Raw genomic sequence first — 22,104 nt, forward strand, 5'->3', positions numbered from 1 at the left:
GTTTTTAGAAATGGTTTTCTGGCTAGCGCCGCGGCTCACTAGGCTAATCCTCTGCCTTGTGGCGCCGGCACACCCACACCGGGTTCTAGTCCCGGTTGGGGCACCGGATTCTGTCCCTGTTGCCCCTCTTCCAGGCCATCTCTCTGCTGTGGCCAGGGAGTGCAGTGGAGGATGGCCCAAGTGCTTGGGCCCTGCACCCCATGGGAGACCAGGAGAAGCACCTGGCTCCTGCCTTAGGATCAGCGCGGTGTGCCAGCCACAGCGCGCCAGCCGCGGCGGCCATTGGAGGGTGAACCAACAGCAAAAAGGAAGACCTTTCTCTCTGTCTCTCTCTCTCACTATCCCCACTCTGCCTGTAAAAAAAAAATTAATTAATTAATTTAAAAAAAGAAATGATTTTCTAAATTTTGGATTACCATGTAATACTTGTACATTTTGATGGGGTACAGTGCAAAATTTCAACACATAGACATAATTTCCCTTTGTGTACTTGGAGCCTACCAGCTCCTGTCTTCCCGTTCTGTATACAGAATACGGCACCTATCTATTAGACATGTGGGAAAGCACATTTTTAAAATGCCGTTGAGGATGACATCAGAAATATATATTTGGTAAGGCAGCCCTGGACTTGCTGGTAACTCACTTCCGTTGCCTGCCTCACCTCTGCAGGCTTAAGTTTGAATAGATCTTGGGGTAAATCTTCTCTCTCCCACTGTGAGCTTCCACGAAGCAGAAACCCTCGTTTCAGATGCCAGATAGCCAGCAGACAGGGAGTGCACTGGGACAGCAACAGACCCTAAGTGGAATGTATGTTACTTGGTGTGTGACCCGTGGCAAGTGTCTTTCTTTTTTTTAAAGATTTATTTTATTTATTTGAAAGACAGGGTTACAGAGAGAGGTAGCAACAGAGAGAATCATCCCCAGATGGCCACAGCGGCCAGAGCTGAGCCGATCGGAAGCCAGGAGCCAGGAGTTTCTTCCAGGTCTCCCCCTTGGTGCAGGAGCCCAAGGACTTGGACCATCTTCTACTGCTTTCCCAGCCTTGGCAAGTTTCTAAAGCTCTCTAACCCCAAGTTTCCTCACTTGTAAGATGGAGCTAGTAACAGCTATGCTTCACAGGAATGCCATGAAAATTAAATGAGATAATGTGTGAAGTGCTGAACACAGGCACAAAATTATGGTTAAACAAATGGTGGTCATAAAATTATTTATTATGGCATTGCTTTCATATCCCCCACAGTATCATGCAGCTACATTTTTTAGCTTTTCAATAAATATTAAAGTGAAATGAATCTGCAGCTGGTTTTCAATTCAACTGTATCGTAGTCTTAAGGAAACTTCCTTCTATTCTCAGAGGATATTAGGGAAGAAAAAACAGCAAAATCAAGCTTAAATGGATCAACATAAAACTCCAGAACATCCTAAAACCTGCCTTGCTATAATTCAAACCACTCATGATTGTCACTTCACAACAACAACAACAAAATATGCTGGAGTAACCACATAACCTTATAAAGATTTATATAAACACCCTTGTTGTTTGTGATTCCACATATACAAAGAATCATTCCAGAACTTGGAAAGAATCCTATGGATGATGTACTGAAAAGTATGAGAACAGCCCAACTGTGCTCTCTGTGAGCTGTAATGAAACACTATGTGTGTGTGTGTCTCTGTGTGTGTATGTGTGTGTATATATACATATATATATATATATACAGCTTTTATATATACATGCACTACACACATATGTATATATACATGTATATGTATAGAAGACTTGATTTGGATTGCCATTAAGATACTGATCTGAGAATTTTTTTCTCCCCTAATTAAGTTGTTCTTCATAATGCCATTAAATGTTGCTCAAAGTGTTTCTGGAAGTTCAAGAGGCATTTTCTTTGTATGCCAGTTCCTTACAGAAAAGAGAGTTTAAATGTCTCTTGGATTTGTTCTGAAGCTTATTAAATCACTGCCTTCTCTGATTCCGGATCTGAAGGTTTCTTTCTGAGAATGAAGTCTGCAGTCAGCGACACAGAAGAGGGAAGAGTGGGTGTTAAGGGAGCCCTTCTCAGATCTGTGGAGTGTGGAACGGGCATTGTGGAGCTGTGTGTGGCTCTGTAACACCGCAGTGGACGTGCGCAAACTAGTCTCCCTATTTGAAGATTTGGATACTTCTAAATGCTCTGATGAGAAGAAAGTGAAGTCCTGAAAACTTAATGACACCTTCTTGAAGAAATGAAATTGGCTCCTGCAATGTAAATCCTTTTAACTTCTCCAGGGAAGTGAGCCTGGCCTTGCTAATGATCAGCTATGTGACCTTGAGGGCACCATGCAATTTCCCTTCATTCCTTTACCCTTCTATAAAATGACCTCATACCTTGCTCCCAGCTCAGGCAGGACATGTAGAAGTGTTAACACCAACAGATTGGAAAGTGAGGGCTTTTTTCAGGCGTGAAACGGTGTTCCATGAAAAAGATTCAGAAATATTATAAATCAGAGGATGATGTTTGAAATAGTAGATTTCCATTATTGGTGGAGTTCTGGAAAATACTGCTCAACTCATCATAAATAGTTGTTCTGCAGAGGTCGAGAGATCTGTCCAGTCACACACTGTGCACCAAGCGAGACAACGCATCCAAGCACGCAGCACACAGCCTGTTGTGCTGTATGACAAGCACCTGACAAGTACCAGCTGCTGAGGCCGCTGCAGATGTGACTGCTGTGATGCTGGGGTCCTCACTCCAGCCTCAGTGCTCCTTTTGTTAAAGATATAAAGAAACCACAAGGAGGTTGTTCTATGTGCTCAAGGCATTTTCTTGCCACAAGAAAAACTATTTCTTTCATATTGAGTGGGTCCAAGCCTGCAGAAAGTAATTGTTGTGTCCCTGGATGCTAGCATCACCCCAGAGCCTCTTCTGGGGCTTGACTCAGAGAGCAGAGTCCAGCCCTTTTGCCTGACCCTTCTGACCCTTTATCCTTCAGTAAGACACAGCACAGAGGACCTGCACAACCACCACCAGGGTTTGGATCTAAACTTAGCAACCCTGCCTTCCACCTCCAGGGAAGAGCAATGTCGGGAAGAACAAAATGGTTCCAGCATGGAAAAAGGAGATACTGCCCAATAGACAAAGCTTGGGAAAATGTACAGGCAAATGGACAAAAAAAAAAAAAAAACTCACAAACTAATAAGAGAATTTAAAAAGTCAATAGAAAAAGGGGCAAAATGGCTGGTGCCGCGGCTCACTTGGCTAATCCTCCACCTGCAGTGCCGGCACCCCGGGTTCTAGTCCCGGTTGGGGCTCCGGATTCTGTCCTGGTTGCTCTTCTTCCAGTCCAGCTCTCTGCTGTGGCCCAGGAAGGCAGTGGAGGATGGCCCAAGTGCTTGGGCCCTGCACCCGCATGGGAGACCAGGAGGAAGCACCTGGCTCCTGGCTTTGGGTCGGCACGGCGCGCTGGCCACAGCACACCAGCCGTAGCGGCCATTTGGGGGGTGAACCAACGGAAAAGGAAGACCTTTCTCACTGTCTAACTCTGCCTGTCAAAAAGGAGGGGGGGGCAAAAGACTTGACTAGACGTATCACAGAAGTGAAATGTTCGTGGCAAAGAAACATAAGATTTTCAGCATCACGGGTGACCAAGGAAATGCAAACCAAGATGGTGATGACATCTTTTAAACCCATTTTACCAATAAAAATTAAGGAGTGAGACAATACCCAGTGCTGAAAACAATGAGGATCCACAGGACCACTGAAGCTCTGCTGATGGGAGTGTAAATTGGGTCAACCATCCCTGGAAAAGAGTGAAGCACTGTCTCCTAAAGCTAGCCCCTGCGACCAAGCGGATCCACTAATAATTATACCCCTAAAGGAGACTCTTCTATTTTTTATTTATTTATTTATTTTTTATATTTGAAAGGTAGAGAAATCAAGAGACAGAGAAAGATCCTCCATCTGCTAGTTCACTCCCCAAATGCCTACAACAGCCAGGGCTGGGCCAGGCTAAAGCCAAGAACCCAGAACTCTATCCAGTTTTCCCACTTGAGTGGCAGGGACCCAGTTACATGGGCTATCACCTGCTGCCTCCCAGACTGCACAATAGCAGGAAGCTGGATCGGAAGTGGAGGAACTCGAACTCAAACCAGGATGTGGCTGCCCCAAGCAACAGCTTAACCACTGCACCAAATGCCTACCCCAAGGAGACTCTTGAGCATGTTTTGGGAGCATTGATGCTCAATTCATTATTAAAACCAACTAACAGAATGTGTAAATACATAACCCAGACCTTGTGCAAACCAGTAAGGAGACAAACAAATCAAGGACCGTGACTCTTCGAAGGACCATGACTACTCTCCCTTTCCCTGAAGGGAGACTGGCCATTGAATAATAGTATGTTTTACTGCCAAGGTCCACTGACCAGCCTCTGAGGGCTGGCATCAGTGAGATCATAAAGAGACCAGGCACATGAAGAACGAAAGCACACACCGTATCCTTAAAGAGCTCATGCCATCAGCACACACAGTCCCACAAGGAGAGGGATGCCAGAACAAGAGGTTGAGTATCTTGACCTGCGTTCATGTGATGCATTATGGGAACCCCTTCTCTCTGCCTACACTGCTTTCTTTCCCTGTCTTTGGCTCCTGGAGCTGTGTATCACACCGGACAGGAGCCGGGGGCACCTGCAGGTCCCCGACCTTATCCCCCCTCCCCAGATCTTCCGAGTCAGATTATTTCTTAGCTTTCCCAGTTGAGCCCTGGGATCACAATCCCAGATGCCACTGGGGAGGAAGGAAGAGGACTGTTTTGAATCACAAAAACTGGTTAAATCTAGAGCCTTAAAACATCATTAACTGAAATGTTTAAGTTGACATAGTACAAAGTGGAGACTCTCAAAGAAGCTTAGATTAAAAATAAATAAAACCATGAAGCTTCATTTTCTTTGCCAATGGAATGTGGTCCCCGGGGACTGACCTGCATAAGGACCCAGCAAATGCTGAATAGGACTGAGCCAAAACACCTGAGAAATCAGGGAGAACTTGCTGCATATGATGTCTGGTTTGGGTGTTTTAGAGTAGGGATTTCCTGGGGGTTTGGGGGAAGAGAAGGGGAAGGAGTGGAAGGAATTCAAGGCAGAATCTGCACAGAACAGAATTGTACCAGGGTCTGTAAAGGGCAAAGAGAGATGAGAGGCCAACCTGAGTCTACAGCATGTGCAAGCGGAAGAAGCTAAACTCTCCTTACTGCCTCTTCTTCAGGACAAGCTCAATGGCCTAGTCGGAACATCTCAAGTGCTGGGGGCAGTTGCCTGACTGCTCTGCTTGCCACAAGGGGGCTGTGCTCTCAGGAGTCACAGCCAACAAGGCAACCACTGGTTGTACAAGTCTCCTCGCCCTCTAGCCAAAGGTCTCCGGAACACCTTTGGTACAGAGCATTTGGAACTAGGAAGGGGTAGAAAGGAGGAGATAGAAGATAACAGATCCTCTCAGTGGGAATGGTGAGTTGATTTTCCTACCACAGAGAAGGAAACATTTCCAATAACAAAATATACTCTATCTGTTCCTTTGTACTCATTATAAGAATAAACCATGGTACAGTGGGGGGAAAAATGGGTGCTGCTATTTGAATGCCTGGTATTCAGAACCCAGCTTTAATATTTACTGCTTTCTGAGTGGCAGACATAAAGCTCAGGAAACACTCTCTGTGTCCTTACCCTTACCAGATCCCCTCCAAGTTGGCTTGGACACATGTGACAGGTTCCAGTCGATGGACTGTAGGTGTCACCGGCAACTGTCATCCCCAGAATGACGCAGTTAAGAGCAGCCGTGACTCCCCTCCTCCCTCCCTGCCTGCATGGAGGCCACAAGCACCAGTACAACTTAGGAGGGAGGAAAGGACGTAACCTTCATGAGACTTCACCCAAGAGAGAAAGAACCTTTTACATTGCTAACTGGTGAGATTTAGAGACTGATTCACTAACAGCATCATCTAGATCAACACTGTAATACTCTAACAAGGATACTGTGCAATCTTCAGTCTCATTGGAAGGAAAATTACTTAACTTTCTAGGCCTCAGTTTCTCCACTTATAAGATGGGGATAATAACGCCGACATCGCTGGATTGTTGTAAAGATGTAATACGCGTCACTCCTATAATGCCTGATACACACGCGGCTGGCATGTAATAAACATAAGCCACACCCTTTAAGATGCTGTGACACCAATATTATTCTTGTGATTATTAATGTTACAACAGATGCCGATTAGTAAGCAGTCACTGTGCCTCGGGCACTGTGCTAGTTGTTTTATGTAAATTACGACATTTTTGCAGCTAAAGAAATGAAGCTCAGAGGGGTTACCTGTTCAGAGGGACACAGAAACAAGGGTGTCCTGAATCAGAGGTCACTGATTCTAGTGGTGCATGTCTGAACCTGTGACGTGAGTTCACCAAGCAGAGTTAACAGCTGCTATCAGGGGCTTTCCTCCAGTTCCATTCAATGCTGCAGTGGTGTAAGGATTAGAAAACACATTATCTGCCGCCCCATCCCCTAATAGCTGCTCAGCACACTATCAATTGTGAATTGAGGACCACCAGCTCCAGGCTGTGTGGACAGCAGATAAGAAGTGGGGGATGGGTGGGGAGCTGAGGAAAAAGAAATTGGATGCTTTGTGGTTCAAGAACACCTTCTCAAGAAAGTTTCCAATTAAAAACAGCCCACTGGCTGCAAATAAATATTGGATGAGATTCCAAATCTCCATCTCTCTCTCTCTCTCTCTCTCTCTCTCTCTCTCTCTCTCTCTTTGTGTGTGTGTGTGTGTGTTTGTTTGGGGAGCTAAAGAGAAAAGCGAGCAATGTGGATCCTACAGCAGTTTATAGGGAACCAGATGGCACATCTGATTAGCATCAGACTAAAAAGACACATGACTCAGATTAGGTTCTCCTAGGGACAAATGTGCTGCGAAGGCTCAGCCGCTTTGGTGTTCTCAGACTCCCCTCAGAGCTTTCTCAGGGCACGTCTATTCATCCTGTCTCCCATCACTACCCCAGGCAAGTGTGAGTTTGTGTTGGAGAAGACAGCAAATTAGTCCTTAGAGATTGCTCAGTTCTCCTCTTGCGAAGTCCGGAAGTCATTCTCATGGGGCAAGACAGTGGTTCTTCACTCCCTCTCTCTCCAGGCTAAGAAGCCACATCATACCACTGGATACGCACAGCAACCCAGTGAGATCTGTGTCTATTTCCATTCTATAGAAGAGAGAATTCAGACTTGAGAGATTAAGCAACTTAGGGAAGACCACAGGTCAAGTCAGTTTGAAAGCTCATATAAGCTAACTGTCTACATGAAAGACAGCAAGAAAAATAACAACAACAACCCCACAAAAACAATATGTGTATGTCTTCAAAGAGCTCAGGGAGCAAGTCATCAGAGAGGATGGCTACCAGGCTTCCAAATCTACGGGAGCTTCGATGCTGAAACCACAGATAACACTGAACCTTCTATATAGTATGTTTTATCTATACATTCTTATACACTTATGACAAAGTGTAATTTCTACGTTAGACACAGTTAACAACAACTAGTAAAATATGAGTTATAACAATACACTATAATAACAGTTATATGAATGGTTTTCTCTCGAGATATTTATTGTACGTATCCTTAAATTGAGAATGTTTTACATTCAGAGACTGGCAGCTTCTCTTTGGCATAGCTGAATTGCCAACATTGCTCTTTCGCTTTCAGACGATTGAGTTAAGTAAGGGTTATTTGAACACAAGCACTACAATATTGCAACAGTTGATTTGATAGACAAAGTGGCTACCAAGCAACTAACAGACAGGTAGGGCACACAGTGGGATGATTCATGTCCCAGATGGGATGCAGCAGGACAGTGTGAGATTCTGATTGTACTACTCAGAATGGTACATCGTTCAAAACTTATGAATTGCTTATTTCTGGGATTTTCCATTTAATATTTGTAGATCACAGTGGACCACAGGTAACTGAAACCCTGGAAAAGAAAGCTGAGCATAAGGGGTGACCGGAATAGCTACGGTGTGGCCTGTGGCAAGGTAAACAGTGTACTAAAAAGCCACCAGCCTCTCTCCCTGAACTACACCGTTTTAGGCAAACATAACATGGGCCCTTCTCAAAAATACTCTAGGGACGTCAAACAAGGAAGCTTGGCTTGGGGTAATGTACAATAGTCAAACACAAAGAATCGGCCGGTGCCGTGGCTCAACAGGCTAATCCTCCGCCTTGCGGCGCCGGCACACCAGGTTCTAGTCCCGGTCGGGGCTCCGGATTCTGTCCCTGTTGCCCCTCTTCCAGGCCAGCTCTCTGCTGTGGCCAGGGAGTGCAGAGGAGGATGGCCCAAGTGCTTGGGCCCTGCACCCCATGGGAGACCAGGATAAGTACCTGGCTCCTGCTATCAGATCGGCGCGGTGCGCCGGCCACAGCGCGCTGGCTGTAGCGGCCATTGGAGGGTGAACCAGCAGCGAAGGAAGACCTTTCTCTCTGTCTCTCTCTCTCTCTCTCACTGTCCACTCTGCCTGTCTTAAAAAAAAAAAAAACACACACAAAGAATCTAAAGGCCAGGGATAGTGGTTGGGAAACTGCAGAGAACAGCAGGAAAGATAACCCCAACTCCAAGTATAGGTTACTGCTTAGTATGACACTGAACCTCACGTTGCACTGAGTACTTCCAAACCATCAAGCATCTCATTAGCTCACCAAACTTTCTTAAGACACACTCTTAGTATCATGGCCATTTTAGAGATGAGCTTATTGAGGATCAAAAAGAGGTTAAGAAAATTACCCATAGACACATCATTGATAAGGGGCTGAATCATGAATTCAACTCAGTTTAGTGTGATCCAAGCACCAGTGCCTTTAACCAGTAAACCCTTTCCATTTCTCTATAGGGTCCTTATGAAGACAGGCCAACAGAGAAGGCTGCCAAGCTCAGAGAGAGTGCTTAAAGCCTTCTGGCCCCTCTGCTTGGTGCCAACACAGATGTTTAAGGTTGTGAGTACACTCTCATGTCACCAACGTTGCTCCGGGCACCTGCACATCTGGCAGTCGGTTGAGTGCGGGTTCAAGGTAGATCACGTCTCTGCGGCACAGGATGCTTCCGAGGCAGAGGAAGAGGAGGAATTCCACTGCAGCTCAGACTGGCCAGAGGAATCGGGCTCACTCTAGTAGGGCTAGAAAGAGCACAGGCAGTGGACAGCCAGGGAGTGTTTAAGAATTCAGGTCTTCTTCATTTGGAAAAGGGGAGAAGCTGAGCTTTCAAGGGGGTTCACTCAGCAAATGAAGAGAGGGTCAGGAGTCCCCCATATGCTCTAAGGGCATACAGCCTCCCCCATGAGCCAGGGATCAGTAGACTGATTTTACTTTGCATCCTGTTGAAAATAGGTCCCCAAAGAGCATTTTATTTGCCTCCGTCCAGTCTCTGAATGTATTTAAAGAAAAGAATTCTGCATTTCTTTGGTAACTGTGTACAGCAAACACCAGGCCTGACCTTCTGTTGGTTAATATTAATCAGAGGGTTTTTACTGAACCTGAAACCCAGACACACAGCAGGACTGGGAAGCAGCAGCTGTCCAGCCTGCCCTGTGATTATGCTAACCCTCAGGGGCCACCTCCCAGCCCAGGAGATGTGGCTTCAGCAACAAAATTACTCCCCATTCCATGGGGCTGCAACTGACAGCTCCTACACAGTCTGAGACCTTGCTCCTCCATCTGGCCCCAATGCCCAGCCGGGCCCCTGACAATGATGGCAGACCCCTCCCTGCTGTCTGTGCAGTGCCATATGTAGCTAGTGTTGTCCTTGTCACGTCCCTAGGACAGGCCTCAATTTGTCCTATTGCGACACCACCTGAAATCCTGAAAGGGGCTGGCAGTACCAGAAGGGGCAGGCACATTTCATTTTTTAGAGCAAGGGTGTGGAACTTTAAAAACGTGGAAGTCTCACCTTGAAAAGCCAGAGTAATGCAAGAAATGCAGAGAGACTTACCAGGGTGAAGCTCACATGACCTCACACAAACCACCTTGAAGAAACAAGCCACATAGAGGTACTCCAAAAGTTCATAGAAAAGGGAACTAAAATGTAAGTATATTTTGGTGCAAAAATTTTGAAATCTATGCATAATTTCTTGAATATACACAATTTCCAGGAACTTTCTCGAGACATCCACCACCACCCCCCCCCCTTGTATAGGATTAATATGTTGTCACACATCTGTTTAAATGGTCAGGAAATTACACACATGAATGTTAAAATCACAGGAAGGACACTTTTCTTCCCCATGTCCCTCTTCTACCCTTAACTCCAGGGAAAGGATTCAGACAGCAATTTTGGATTCACCATGTTAACCAGGCATTAGAAAAAAAAAAAAAAAAAAAACATCTTCACAGTGAAGTGGCTCCTGAATATTTCTGTGATTACCAGGCAATTTGCATAAATATTCAGACTTCACTCCTGAATAAATTCCAGTTGAGTGATGGCTGATCCTCTGAATTCTAGAACCTCTTATTTCTGGCACAGTTTGCTTCTCATTTTATTACTGACATCAGCGTGGACAGAAGAATTTAAAACTGGAAAGGGTTGGTCTTTAGGGCACAGAAAACAGAGCTGACCCCGAAGGCATATTTCCCCCTCACAGAGGGGAGGGGAGGAATACAGAGCTTCTGAATGGGCAGCGCAGTGACGCGGTTCAGCAGGATCCACACTGGCAGATCTAGCGAGTTACATGGATCCAGGAATGCACAATGTTGCTTAGGTTGAAAGAGAAGGTGGTTGGCGCTGTGGCACAGTAGGCTAAGCCTCTGCCTGCAGCACTGGCGTCCCATATGGGTGTTGGTTTGCTCCTCTTCTGCTCCAGCTCTCTGCTATAGCCTGGGAAAGCAGTGGAAGATGGCCCAAGCACTTGGGCCCCTGTATCCTCATGGTTGACGTGGGAGAAACTCCTGACTATTGGCTTCAGATCGGCTGAGTTCCAGCCATTACGGCCATTTGGGGAGTGAACCAATAGATCTCTGTGTCTCTCTCGATCTGTTAATTCTGCTTTAAATCTTAAAAAAAATCTTTAAAAATTTAAATCTTAAAAAAAAAGATGAAAGAGAGGATAAATATGAACTCCTAAATCTCTCTGGGCATATCTGGGTATCCATAGACATCTAGTTCACTCACCTCAATAACAGAGAACCCCAAATCTCTTGAGAGAGGCATAGTTGTCAAAGCACCTAATAGTTACCAGTTTAGGGTGAGAAGAAGTGCTTCCCAAATTCATTGTCATTTTCTAAGCTCCAAAAACATACATAAGTGAATAAAAGCCAAGTACACAACCATTACATAATGTGCTACCATGTGAGTGACAAAGAAGGCCAGAAGAACATAGCATACATGCATCTGATGGTCCATCCGTGGTGTGTCTCTCCGTGAAATGGAAACATTGCTCAACTCTGGAGAACAATGGAAATGGCACCTCTAGGGCCTGGGGCACCCTTTTTATGTGGCATCCTTCCATCTCTTTGCATTTGGAACCATGTAAATGCCATACCTACTCCAAAACAGTGTATACTTTTTCTAAAAACAAATCTAATTCCTACTTAATCAGAATCAGATTATTTCCCATTTTAATAAGCTCTCCCATTTATTCTAACACACTGAAATCTGGGGAACTTCTCCATTAGTCATTCTTTGTAACTAAAGGAACTTCAGTTCCCCTCAACTTAAGGACAACAACAACACACCATACAGGGAGACAATAACCTCACACCACAATGACTTAAAGCCTATGGCTCCAAACTCACCACTTGCACGAAACTTTCTCAATGCAACCAAAGCATTCCTAAAATCAATTTAGATTCCTAAAATCAATTTGGATTCTGAAGCCTCCATTGTCAGCTACCTTCTACTGTCTGGCCTTTTGCAGACCAGAGGAATTATTAGAGGACAAGTGGACAGGTAGTGCTCTGTCCTGCCCAGCTCCCCAACCAGCATGTGAGGTCCATGACATCATCCACCTGCCAAGAATACCTGGCACTCACCTTGCTTTTTAAACAGGTTGCTCTGGACAATCTCATTCATGGACTGTACTTTCTGCTTCTGGAGTTTCACTGGAGGGATGCAGGTGTAGAACTCATAGAGGAGTTGGCTGTGGGCAGGAAAAACAGAATCTTGCAGAGCCACTTAGATCAATGTACCCCACCTCATGGCACTTAAGAGTCCGTCCCTGGATTATAAGCTCTGTGGGGACAGAAACCACATTGTTCTTGCTCCCTTTAGGCCTCCAGTCCTGGCAGAGCATGAGATGCACAGTGAGACTTCGGTAAATTGCTGATGTTGAATATTAATAGCATTCAAAGGGATGTGAAAATAACATCAATAACCCTGAATGTATCAGGTGCATGCTTTGCATCTTACATTCATTGTGCCATTTAAACCAACTCTAGGTGTTAGATACAATACTTACCTCAATTTTATAGGTGAGAATACTAAGGTTTAGAAAGGTTAATTAATTTTCCAAGGTTATGAAAGTAGAGAGTCAAAGATACAGGAGAGTTTAAAACCAGATTCTGACTTTATTGCCATGCCATTTTATTTGCAAATGTTCCATGCCTGGTACTATGTTATGGTAAATCTTCAGATCAAAAAAAGTCCTTAATTTTAAAAAAGCATGAGAAAGTTGTGAGAATAGAATCAGTTTGGGACATGAAGAAGGAGACAGCTCTTCCTAAACAGAGTGAAAACAAAAATACCCTGCAACAAAATGATAGTCCCTGCCAGCTTTCTAAAATAAACTCATTTAATTCATTCATTCTTCCAAGTACATAATAAGCACATGCTCAGTATCTGACAGGCAATGTTCAGAGAAGTGGGGATGTAATGGGAACAGACTTGGTCTCAGTTGGTGTGGAACGTCCATACAGCCTGAACCAGCCCCGGCTGTTACAGGCATTTAAGAAGTGAACCAGCAGATGGGAGATCTCTCTGCTTTTTTTTTTCTGTCTCTCTTTGCTTTTTAAATAAATAAATAAGAGCAATAAAGTCAACAGCAAAAAGGATCACATTTCCATCATGCTTTTGAAGGGTCCTTGACTTGTCCTTCATTTGTAACTATAAGGCCTATGGGGCAAAGACTGGAACCTAAAACAAGCTTCAAGCCCAGGTGAAACAGAGATCCTTTACCCCAAAGCATCAAGGTTTTAACCTACACCTTGAAATTCAGCATTATCAAAGAAGGATGCTTATTACACAACTGGTTTTCACCAAAATCCTGCACAACAAAACCAACAGGCAAAAATGCCACACTGGACGCCCTGAGCGAGAATCCTACCATGTGTTCTCCCTGCCCCTGAGCTGAGTACCTACCTGGAATCCCCTACAGGAGCCCTCCTCTTCCCCCCACCGAATCCCAGTTTTGCCAGAGAGCCCAGGAAAGTACATCATAAGCTCTTACCTGAGTAACTTTGCATCAAAGACGGTTTCCACATCATGGAGGACGGATGGGATGTATTTCAAAGCTGCCACCTGAATAGAACATGAAATAAGCATGAATGACTCAGCCCACATGCAACAGCTCCGGCTCTGCAACATGACATGGATGGGGGAGGACACTGCCAGAGTGAAGCAAGGCTCTGGGTGCAGATTAAAACATGACACGTACAGGGCCAGCACTGTGGTGCAGTGGGTTAAGGCCCTGGCCTTAAGCACCGGCATCCCATATGGGCGCCAGTTCTAGTCCTGGCTGCTCCTCTTCTGATCCAGCTCTCTGCTATGGCCTGGGAAAGCAGTAGAAGATGGCCCAAGTCCTTGGGCACCCACGTGAGAGACCCGGAGGAGGCTCGTGGCTCCTGCTTCGGATTGGTGCAGCTCCGGTCGTTGCGGCCATCTGTGGAGTGAACCACCAGATGGAAGACCTCTTTCTGCCTCTCTTCTCTCTGTGTAACTCTGACTTTCAAATAAATAAATCTTAAAAAAAAAATGACACTTCACTGTATGCAAAAGCAAAGGCACAACTTCTATCTTCAAGGACACAGTAACACACAGAACACTTACAGACTGTTTGAAAAATGTTTGCTTAATTTGAAAGGCTGAGAGAAAAACAGAGAGACGGAGAGAGATTGAGAAAGAGCTCCCACCCATTGATTAGCTTCCCAAATACCCTCAACAGCGAAGCCCAGGCAAGGGCGGGCTGGGCCAGAGCCAAAGCTGGGAGCCAGAGGCACAATCCAGGTCTCCCATGCAGGTGGCAGGAACTCACTGGCATGAAGCTGGAGTCAGGAATTGAGGCTTGGAATCAAATCTAGGTACTCCAATGTGGATGTGGGCGCTGTAAGTGTCCTTAGCGCTAGGCCAAATGCCTGACATGAAAATTACTTTCTTAAAGAAAAGATCTTTCTCCTAGGTATACACAGTTGAGCTTCTTCACATAAATAATGATTATGACTATTCTCTGAATATTTACCATGGGGCAGACACCATACTGAACACTGTTCATAGATTATCTTGTTAATTACAGGCCCACAAGGGAAATACTCTTTTCAGAGATAAGGAACCTCTGGTGCATTCAAAATAAATAACTAGAACACAAAGTTTGCAAGGAGAGAGCTCAGATTCAAGTTCAGCCAGGCTGCTCTTGGTGTCACTCCCTGAAGCCCTCAAGCTACACGGCCCCTTACACAAACAGCAGTTGTGGTAAGAAAATATTGATGGAACAAGGACATAAGCTTCAGTCATTTTAGGTTCTTGTCTGAAGTGGATAAAATTTCATTTTACCCCTTACCCCTGCCTTCTTTCAAGAGACCAGCTCAGTCCCTTGCCCTGTATTAATCCCCACTCTAACCCCGCATTCCTTTCCAGGTTTGAAAGCCTCCGAGAAACCTGAAAAGACGGTATGGAGAAATTCACCTCCAACTACTGTCCTCCACCCCTCTCTGGACCCTTAGCCCACCCTAAGATATACAAGGCCCAGTCCCCTTGAGGACTGGGCCCTCTGCCCTGTGTTCAGTCTGTGTGCATGTAGCCAGTTGGTCACCTACCTCTGTGAATTTATTTTTCTTGAATAAATTCAGTTTGGCTGCAAGTTCATCTCCTATCTCCTCTCTGTTCTGTGCCCCTTTTCCTTATAAATATGTCATATATGCATGTGTGTGTGTGTGTGTATGTACCTGTAAGGATCTATGTAGGAGGAAGTTTTCAAAAAATTAGTGCGCTAAAATGTATATCCATTAAATTTTAGAAAATATTTTCAAATTATCTTTAAAGAAGAAATAAAGAAATTCCTTTTACTGTCGCTTTCCCCACAACCTTGCTAACACTAGATACACCATCATTTTAAAGAGTTTTACACTTGTAATTTTGAAAATGCTTTCTTTATCTATTATCATTTTTATTTTGAGAGGCAGAGAAACAGAGATGGAAAGAGAGATCTTTCATCTAGTGGTTCACTTCCCAAATGCCTGCTTTATCAGCCAGGATAAAGCCAGGAGCCTAGAACTCAATCCAGGTCTTCCACATGGGTAGCAGAAACCCAGTTACTTGAGACATCATTGCTGCCTCCCACAGTGCGCATTATCAAGAAACTGGAAAAGGAGCAGAACAACCAGGCTGCAAACCAGATGCTCCAGTGTGAGATGCCAGCACCCCAAAGGGCCAGTTAACCACTGCATCACATGCCCATCCTGAGATTCACAATCTTTTTATTTTTTGTTCATCTGATGTTCAATTTGCAACTTGGTGCTTGCTGGTACAGTTATGCATGCTTTCTATAATAATTTACTAAGTTTCTCATTCACGTAATTTTGCCATTCTTCTTTTGTCTTTTTTTCTCTTAGGTTTGTAGAATTCTACATGCACTACTAATATTAACCTTTTTCCAGTAACACATTTCTCAATAATTCTCTCTTGCTTGTCATGTTGCTTGTCCTTTAACTTTGTTTATGATATCTATCATTGTGCAGAAAGATTTTAATTTACATGTTGTCAAATTTGACTTTATAGTTATTGGATTTTGTGTCTAGAGCTCTATTCTTCATTCTTTCAGATCTACATGACAAAAGAGGATTCTAACACCAGGACTTCTAAAACTATGTTCCTATGGGCACTCTGCCCTGTGGGACTGTTAGGTGTTTGGTAGGGGAGAAGGGGTTGCAATCAAATAATTCTGGGAAACACTGGTTTATGCAAAGAAAATCCAATGAGATTTTTTACCTGCAGAACTTTTCAGAGCTTTAATACACTGTGAAGCATAGTGCCCTTCCTGCAGGCAGTTACAATCTACAGTACATTCCAACCTAGTTGTTCAAGGACTATATTTATCAGGAAACACCAAACAGACATAGCAAAAATCAAGGGCCTGCAATGTTGGGCAAGCAAAAGAAAGGAGTGGTTATAGAAGGAGTACAAGGCAGCTGGAAGAGATGAGGTATGGAATCCATACTCTGTCTAAAGAATCAGTTGCCCTCGTTCAGTTGTTTTAACACTGTGCTATCCAAATCGACCACATCTCTCAACTGTCTTTCTAGTATGGGCTCCCAGATTACAACTTCTGCAGTCTAAAGAGACACCATAGATTGAGATTTGTGCTCTGAAACTGGCTAGTGCAAGCACTTCTAGCAAACTGTTCATTCATTCTTAAGCCAAATAGCATTGAGCCCAGAGGGACCTAAATATGAATCCCAGCTCTCCATCTAGCCCTGCTTGGGCCTCGGTTTACTTCTTCACCCTTTGAGCTACGCTACATGAAGATACTGAAGCCCAGAACACAACAGGCCCTCTAAAGTATGTGTACCAAATCACTTTTCATCTCATCTCTCCAGCACCTGCCCTCATCCCTAGCACCTGAACAAAATACTTGTACTCATCATAATTAAGACCCGAGTGAGAGAACAAAGGCAGAAACCAGCCCCTGAGCAAGTTGGGCAAAGCAAGCCCTTCTGTGCTGGCTGCAGCTTGCTGGCTTTCAAGAGCTGCTTATCTTTCCAGGGCTCTGGAGGGAAGCTACAGAACAGCGGTCCCTGGGAGTCTGCACAGACGCACTTGCACGCTTCAGCTATTAGCCATGAGGAAGTAGGCAGGCTCGGGGGAGGGCTGCAGGAGCCAATCTTCCCAGCTGCCCACTCTGGCTGCCAATACAATCAAGCACACTGAGCAGCTGTCACCCCAAACTTGGAGCGCATTATCAAGGCAAACAGCAGCATCCTGAATTCTCGTCAGGTCTAGAGGCCCCACGGAGAAGTGGCACGGGTGTGGTTCTCTTTTCCAGCCAGGGCAGCCCATCTCTGACTCAGGAAGTTTGCAGAGACTGTTGTCACAGCTGGTGTTGGCTACAGGGCTTCTGCCCGTGGTTTTCCCTGACAAGCCTGAACAAGTGGCAGCAAATAAGTTTAGCAGGTACTTTGACCAAGCACTCTCTGAATACAATGGTTCCGCCATGCAACACTGGAGAGCTCCATGTATCGTTGCATGTTTCTGAGATACGGCAACTAGAAACAGACCGATTTTCTAGATCTGTTAGCTTCCTGGTAACCATACAGCTTTACTGTGGCTATTGCTGTTACTCTCATTATTAGTACTATTATACACAAAACTGTATCTCATTATTATTACTTTCACTCTATAGCATATATTCCTATGTTGCATATAAAACTTAAACACATATATACATGCACATATATATATATAGTACATGTGTACATATAATAAGATCATTAATCACAAGGTTTCAAAATAGAAACCACAAAAGAAATGATAAAAGTTTAAGGTGATAGATATGCTAATTGCCCTGTGTACATTTACCAAACATCTTGTTCTGCAGAAATACATATAATCATTAGACATTAAGCATAAGCTTAAAAAACAAAATAGAAAATAAATTTTAGATAACACTTGTGCAGGGCCAACATTGTGGCATATCGGGTTAAGCTACCTGTGATATTGGCATCCCAAATAGGCACCAGTTTGTGCCTTGGCTGCTCCACTTCCAATCCAATTCCCTGCCAATGGCCTGGGAAAGCAGCAAAAGATGGTCCAAGAGGTTGGGCCCCTGACACTGACATAGGAGACCTGGAAGAAGCTCCTTGCTCCTGGCTTCCTCCAGGCCTAGCCCTGGCCATTATGGCCATTTGGGATGTGAACCAGTGGATGGAAGATCTCTCTTCCTGTTTCTCTCTCTCCCTCTCTGTAACTCTGCCTTTCAAATAAAAATATTTTTTAAAAATCATTTGTGCAACAAAATTAGAAATAAGTAAATTAATTAAGTAAGTAGGAACCATTATTGGAAACTTTATGCATGCCAAGTCATTTTGTGCATGATCTAGTTTAATTCTTTCGACTACTCTTATGAGCAGGTATTGTCATCCTGTTTCATCAGTAGAGAAACTACGTAAATTATTTGCCAGGAACAATGGAATCAATATGGCACAGAAAGGGTGAGTACTCCACAACTGCCCATCATCTTTAGGAAAGGTTTTCACTCCATCTTGGCTAGTGGGGAGTTTCAATAGGGGAGAGAAGACTGCCTTGGGAGAGCAAGTGGACAGAGTCCTGTTCCCTTTATGAGGATAACTTGTGAAAAGAAAGGACAGTGACAGTGTTTCTGATATCACGTAAGTTAAGACTCCTCCTCATCATATATACAGAGAGTTGTGAGTTAGTTCAGGAATTAGATAATCATGAGGCACCAAGTTAATTCTCATATTAATCAAGTCTGCCCTGGGTTAGATACAGCCCTCAAGAAGAGAGCCAGACCCAACCCAGTGAGATGACTTCACTGGCCAGAGAGGAGCCAAGATAAGACACCTGAGAGGACCACTTTCCAGATGGACTTCAGCAGAACCAATAATCCTAGGCAGGCAGCAACTGTTTAACTGTAACATCAAAAATCAAAACTAACCAGTGTGCACTCTCCCAAACTCTCTCTTGCTCTCACTGTCTTGCTCCCTCTCACAGTAAGAGCAGCCAGCGTTTGTGCCAGTAGACACACACTTCTGCCTGAAAACAATGTCTTGAAATGACAGGCAGTCATTCTTCTACAAGAATACTAGATATTTTCCTCATTCAAGAGTCACAGATATTCAAAACACACACCATTCCCATCTACCAATTTTCAGTCCTTTGATTTTAGCCAAGGGATGGACAGTCAAGGGCCGTGGAAATGGGACAAAGAGTGTCACGTGTCACAGAATGATCACAAGAAGGATGTTTGCTTAGAGACTCTGGAGTTGTCCCTGTGGAAAATAAATGCAGGATATTCATCTCATCCCTCTATTCCTCTGTTCTGAATCCAGGCTGTGAAAGGCCAGAGTTTGAGCTCCTAATCACTGCCAAACAATAGTGCAGTTTCCTTAAATAATAGAGCCACTTCTCTTTCAGGGAAATGGCAGCAGGTTTTAGAACATGTGTGTCTCCATGCTTCTTTTTCTTTTTAATTCAGCTCAGTTTGTTGTTCTGTTTTAAAGATTGATTGATTTGTTTGTGTGACATAGAGGCAGTGTGGAGGGGAGAGGGGAGAGACAGAGAAAGAAGGAGAGAGAGAGAGAGATAGAGAGAGAGAGGACCTTCTATCAGCTGGTTCATTCCCCCAGATGACCACAACTGGGGTTGGGTCAGGCAGAAGCCAGGAGCCCAGAATTCATTTGGGTCTCCAATATAGGTGGCAGGGGTCCAAGTACTTGGGCCATCATCCACTGTTTTCCCAGACACATTACTAGGGAGCAGGATAGGATGCAGAGTAGCTGGGACTTGAGCCAGCACTGTGATATGGAAGTTATTTATTTGAAAGCTCAAAGCAACAGAGACAGAGACAGAGTCACAGACCTAGAGACACACAGAGATATGTTCCTTCTGCTAGTTCACTCTCCAAATGCTGCAATAGATGGGGCCAAAAGCCAGGAGCCCAGAAATCTATTCAAGCCTCCTACATGGGTGGCAGGAACCTAATTATTGGTCCATCATCCACTGCATCCCAGGATTCATTAGAAGGAAGCTATATATGAAGCAGAGTAGCCAGGACTTGAACCAATATTCCAATATGGGGTGCAAGGGTTTTGAGTGGCAGCTTAACCAGCTGTACCAGAACATTTACCCCACCTCTGTGTTTTCTGTAACAGCATTATGTTGGCCCCCTGAGGCATGGCAGGAAGTGGTAGAATTCAAGGTTAAAATTATCAGACTGAAGAGGTAGACTATCGGATTTCAAGTCCAGGCAAACTGCATACCACCTTCACTTGTGGGGCTGTGGAAAAATTAATTCTGTACTCCAGTTTCCTCATCAGAAAAGCAAAGGGAGGCCGGCGCCGCGGCTCACTAGGCTAATCCTCCGCCTTGCGGCACCGGCACACCGGGTTCTAGTCCCGGTCGGGGCACCGGATTCTGTCCCGGTTGCCCCTCTTCCAGGCCAGCTCTCTGCTGTGGCCAGGGAGTGCAGTGGAGGATGGCCCAAGTGCTTGGGTCCTGCAACCCATGGGAGACCAGGATAAGCCCCTGGCTCCTGCCATCGGATCAGCGCGGTGCGCCGGCCGCAGCGCGCCAACCGCGGCGGCCATTGGAGGGTGAACCAACGGCAAAGGAAGACCTTTCTCTCTGTCTCTCTCTCTCACTGTCCACTCTGCCTGTCAGAAAGAAAGAAAGAAAGAAAGAAAGAAAGAAAGAAAGAAAGAAAGAAAGAAAGAAAGAAAGAAAGAAAGAAAGAAAGAAAGAAAAGCAAAGGGAATAACATTTCTTTCTTTATAGGGTTGTTGTGAAGAATAAATGGAAAATGTGAACTATCCATATGACTACAACTTTCTCATTGTAACGAAAAATTCTACCCCACCCATCACTGAATTCATTATTCCCAAATATTACCTCCAAGTATGGAGTATATTGTTGAAAAGGAGATAAGAATTGAACATGCATTTAAAAGTCTGGGGCAAACCCCCAACTCCTCCTGTTAATATTGAGTTTTATTTTCCCTACCTTTAGGTGTTAAGCATACAGCCTGTGGGCCACTTCTCAAGAACAGGCCACTTTTTCCACTCAGTTCAGACATTTGAATATTTGTATATCAATGAACAGAGAAGAGAGAGGGAAGAAAGAGGCATCCTTAATTAGCTCATGTTCATGACCATGGGCCAAACACCTGCCTGTCCTTACCATTGCTTACTATTGTTTAACGCTCATCCACCTGGCCCCTTGCCAGAAGGGCAAGTCTTTAATGAAATTACACTATTGTTTGGTGTTGATGAAGAATTCAAAGTTTGGACTGAATTCAAATCCAAGATCCACTGCCTTTCAGCTATGGTGAAGTGACTCAACCCCTCTAAGCTTTCTTTTCCTCCTCTGCGAAGGAGAGATAAAAGAATACTTGCCTTATAAAGTTGTTACAGAGCTCAAACAAGCTCACAATATATGTAAAGCTTTTAGCTCAATGTTGCACATATAATAAATGCTAAAACACAAAACAAAACAAAAACAATGGTAGACTCTAGTACTGATTCTTTAATTATTCAGCCAGTAGATATTCAAGAACTTACTGTGCTGTTCCAGACATTAGGCAAATAAAAAACAGAGTCCTCTGCCTCCTGGATACATGAGTGACTTCATTAGCATGAGAGGCATTGACAGTGACCAAGAGAGCATATCATTAAAGATCAGCTGTTTATTTAATTCCATCAAATTGGGGTGTTGCAAAATATCACAGACCTGAAGCAGAATGGGGCAAACTGGTCTTCACGGAAATTCTATGTACCTTTCACTCACATTTGACCCGCATCTAATTCACAAATGTCTGTAAATTATCAACCTGCCATCAATTCTATCGACAGTGCTCAGAGAGGCGGCAAGTAACCATTATGGAAACCCCTGGCCCAACTTGTTCCTAAGGCACAGAAATGAACACTGATCTTGGAGATAGGAGTTTTGGATGAGCTCACACCCTAGATCCACCACTGTGGATAAGTGTGAGTTGGGATGAATTAGGAGCCTTCTGTGGACACTGAGGATAGTGGTTCCTTACAAATGCCGAGTAGGGTTAAAACCACTGTGAGGAGCCCAGCTCCACACCTGGCCATGGCAGGTACTCCACCAATGGAAACATTTTTACTCCTCTTCTCCCCCTCTT

General features: G+C 44.5%; 1 protein-coding gene across 1 annotated transcript in view; it reads right to left on the reverse strand.

Annotated features, from left to right (window-relative positions):
* The window catches only part of DOCK2 (dedicator of cytokinesis 2), a 439,395-nt gene that overhangs the window by 306,277 nt on the left and 111,014 nt on the right, over positions 1-22,104 (reverse strand). The window contains exons 24-25 of the mRNA XM_062189655.1: positions 13,462-13,532; positions 12,050-12,156 (exon numbers count right to left, since the gene is read on the reverse strand). Coding sequence (XP_062045639.1) covers positions 12,050-12,156; positions 13,462-13,532 — 178 coding nt within the window. The remainder of the gene's footprint in view (positions 1-12,049; positions 12,157-13,461; positions 13,533-22,104) is intronic.

Source organism: Lepus europaeus, chromosome 4, assembly GCF_033115175.1.
Source record: "Lepus europaeus isolate LE1 chromosome 4, mLepTim1.pri, whole genome shotgun sequence".
Lineage (NCBI taxonomy): Eukaryota > Metazoa > Chordata > Mammalia > Lagomorpha > Leporidae > Lepus > Lepus europaeus.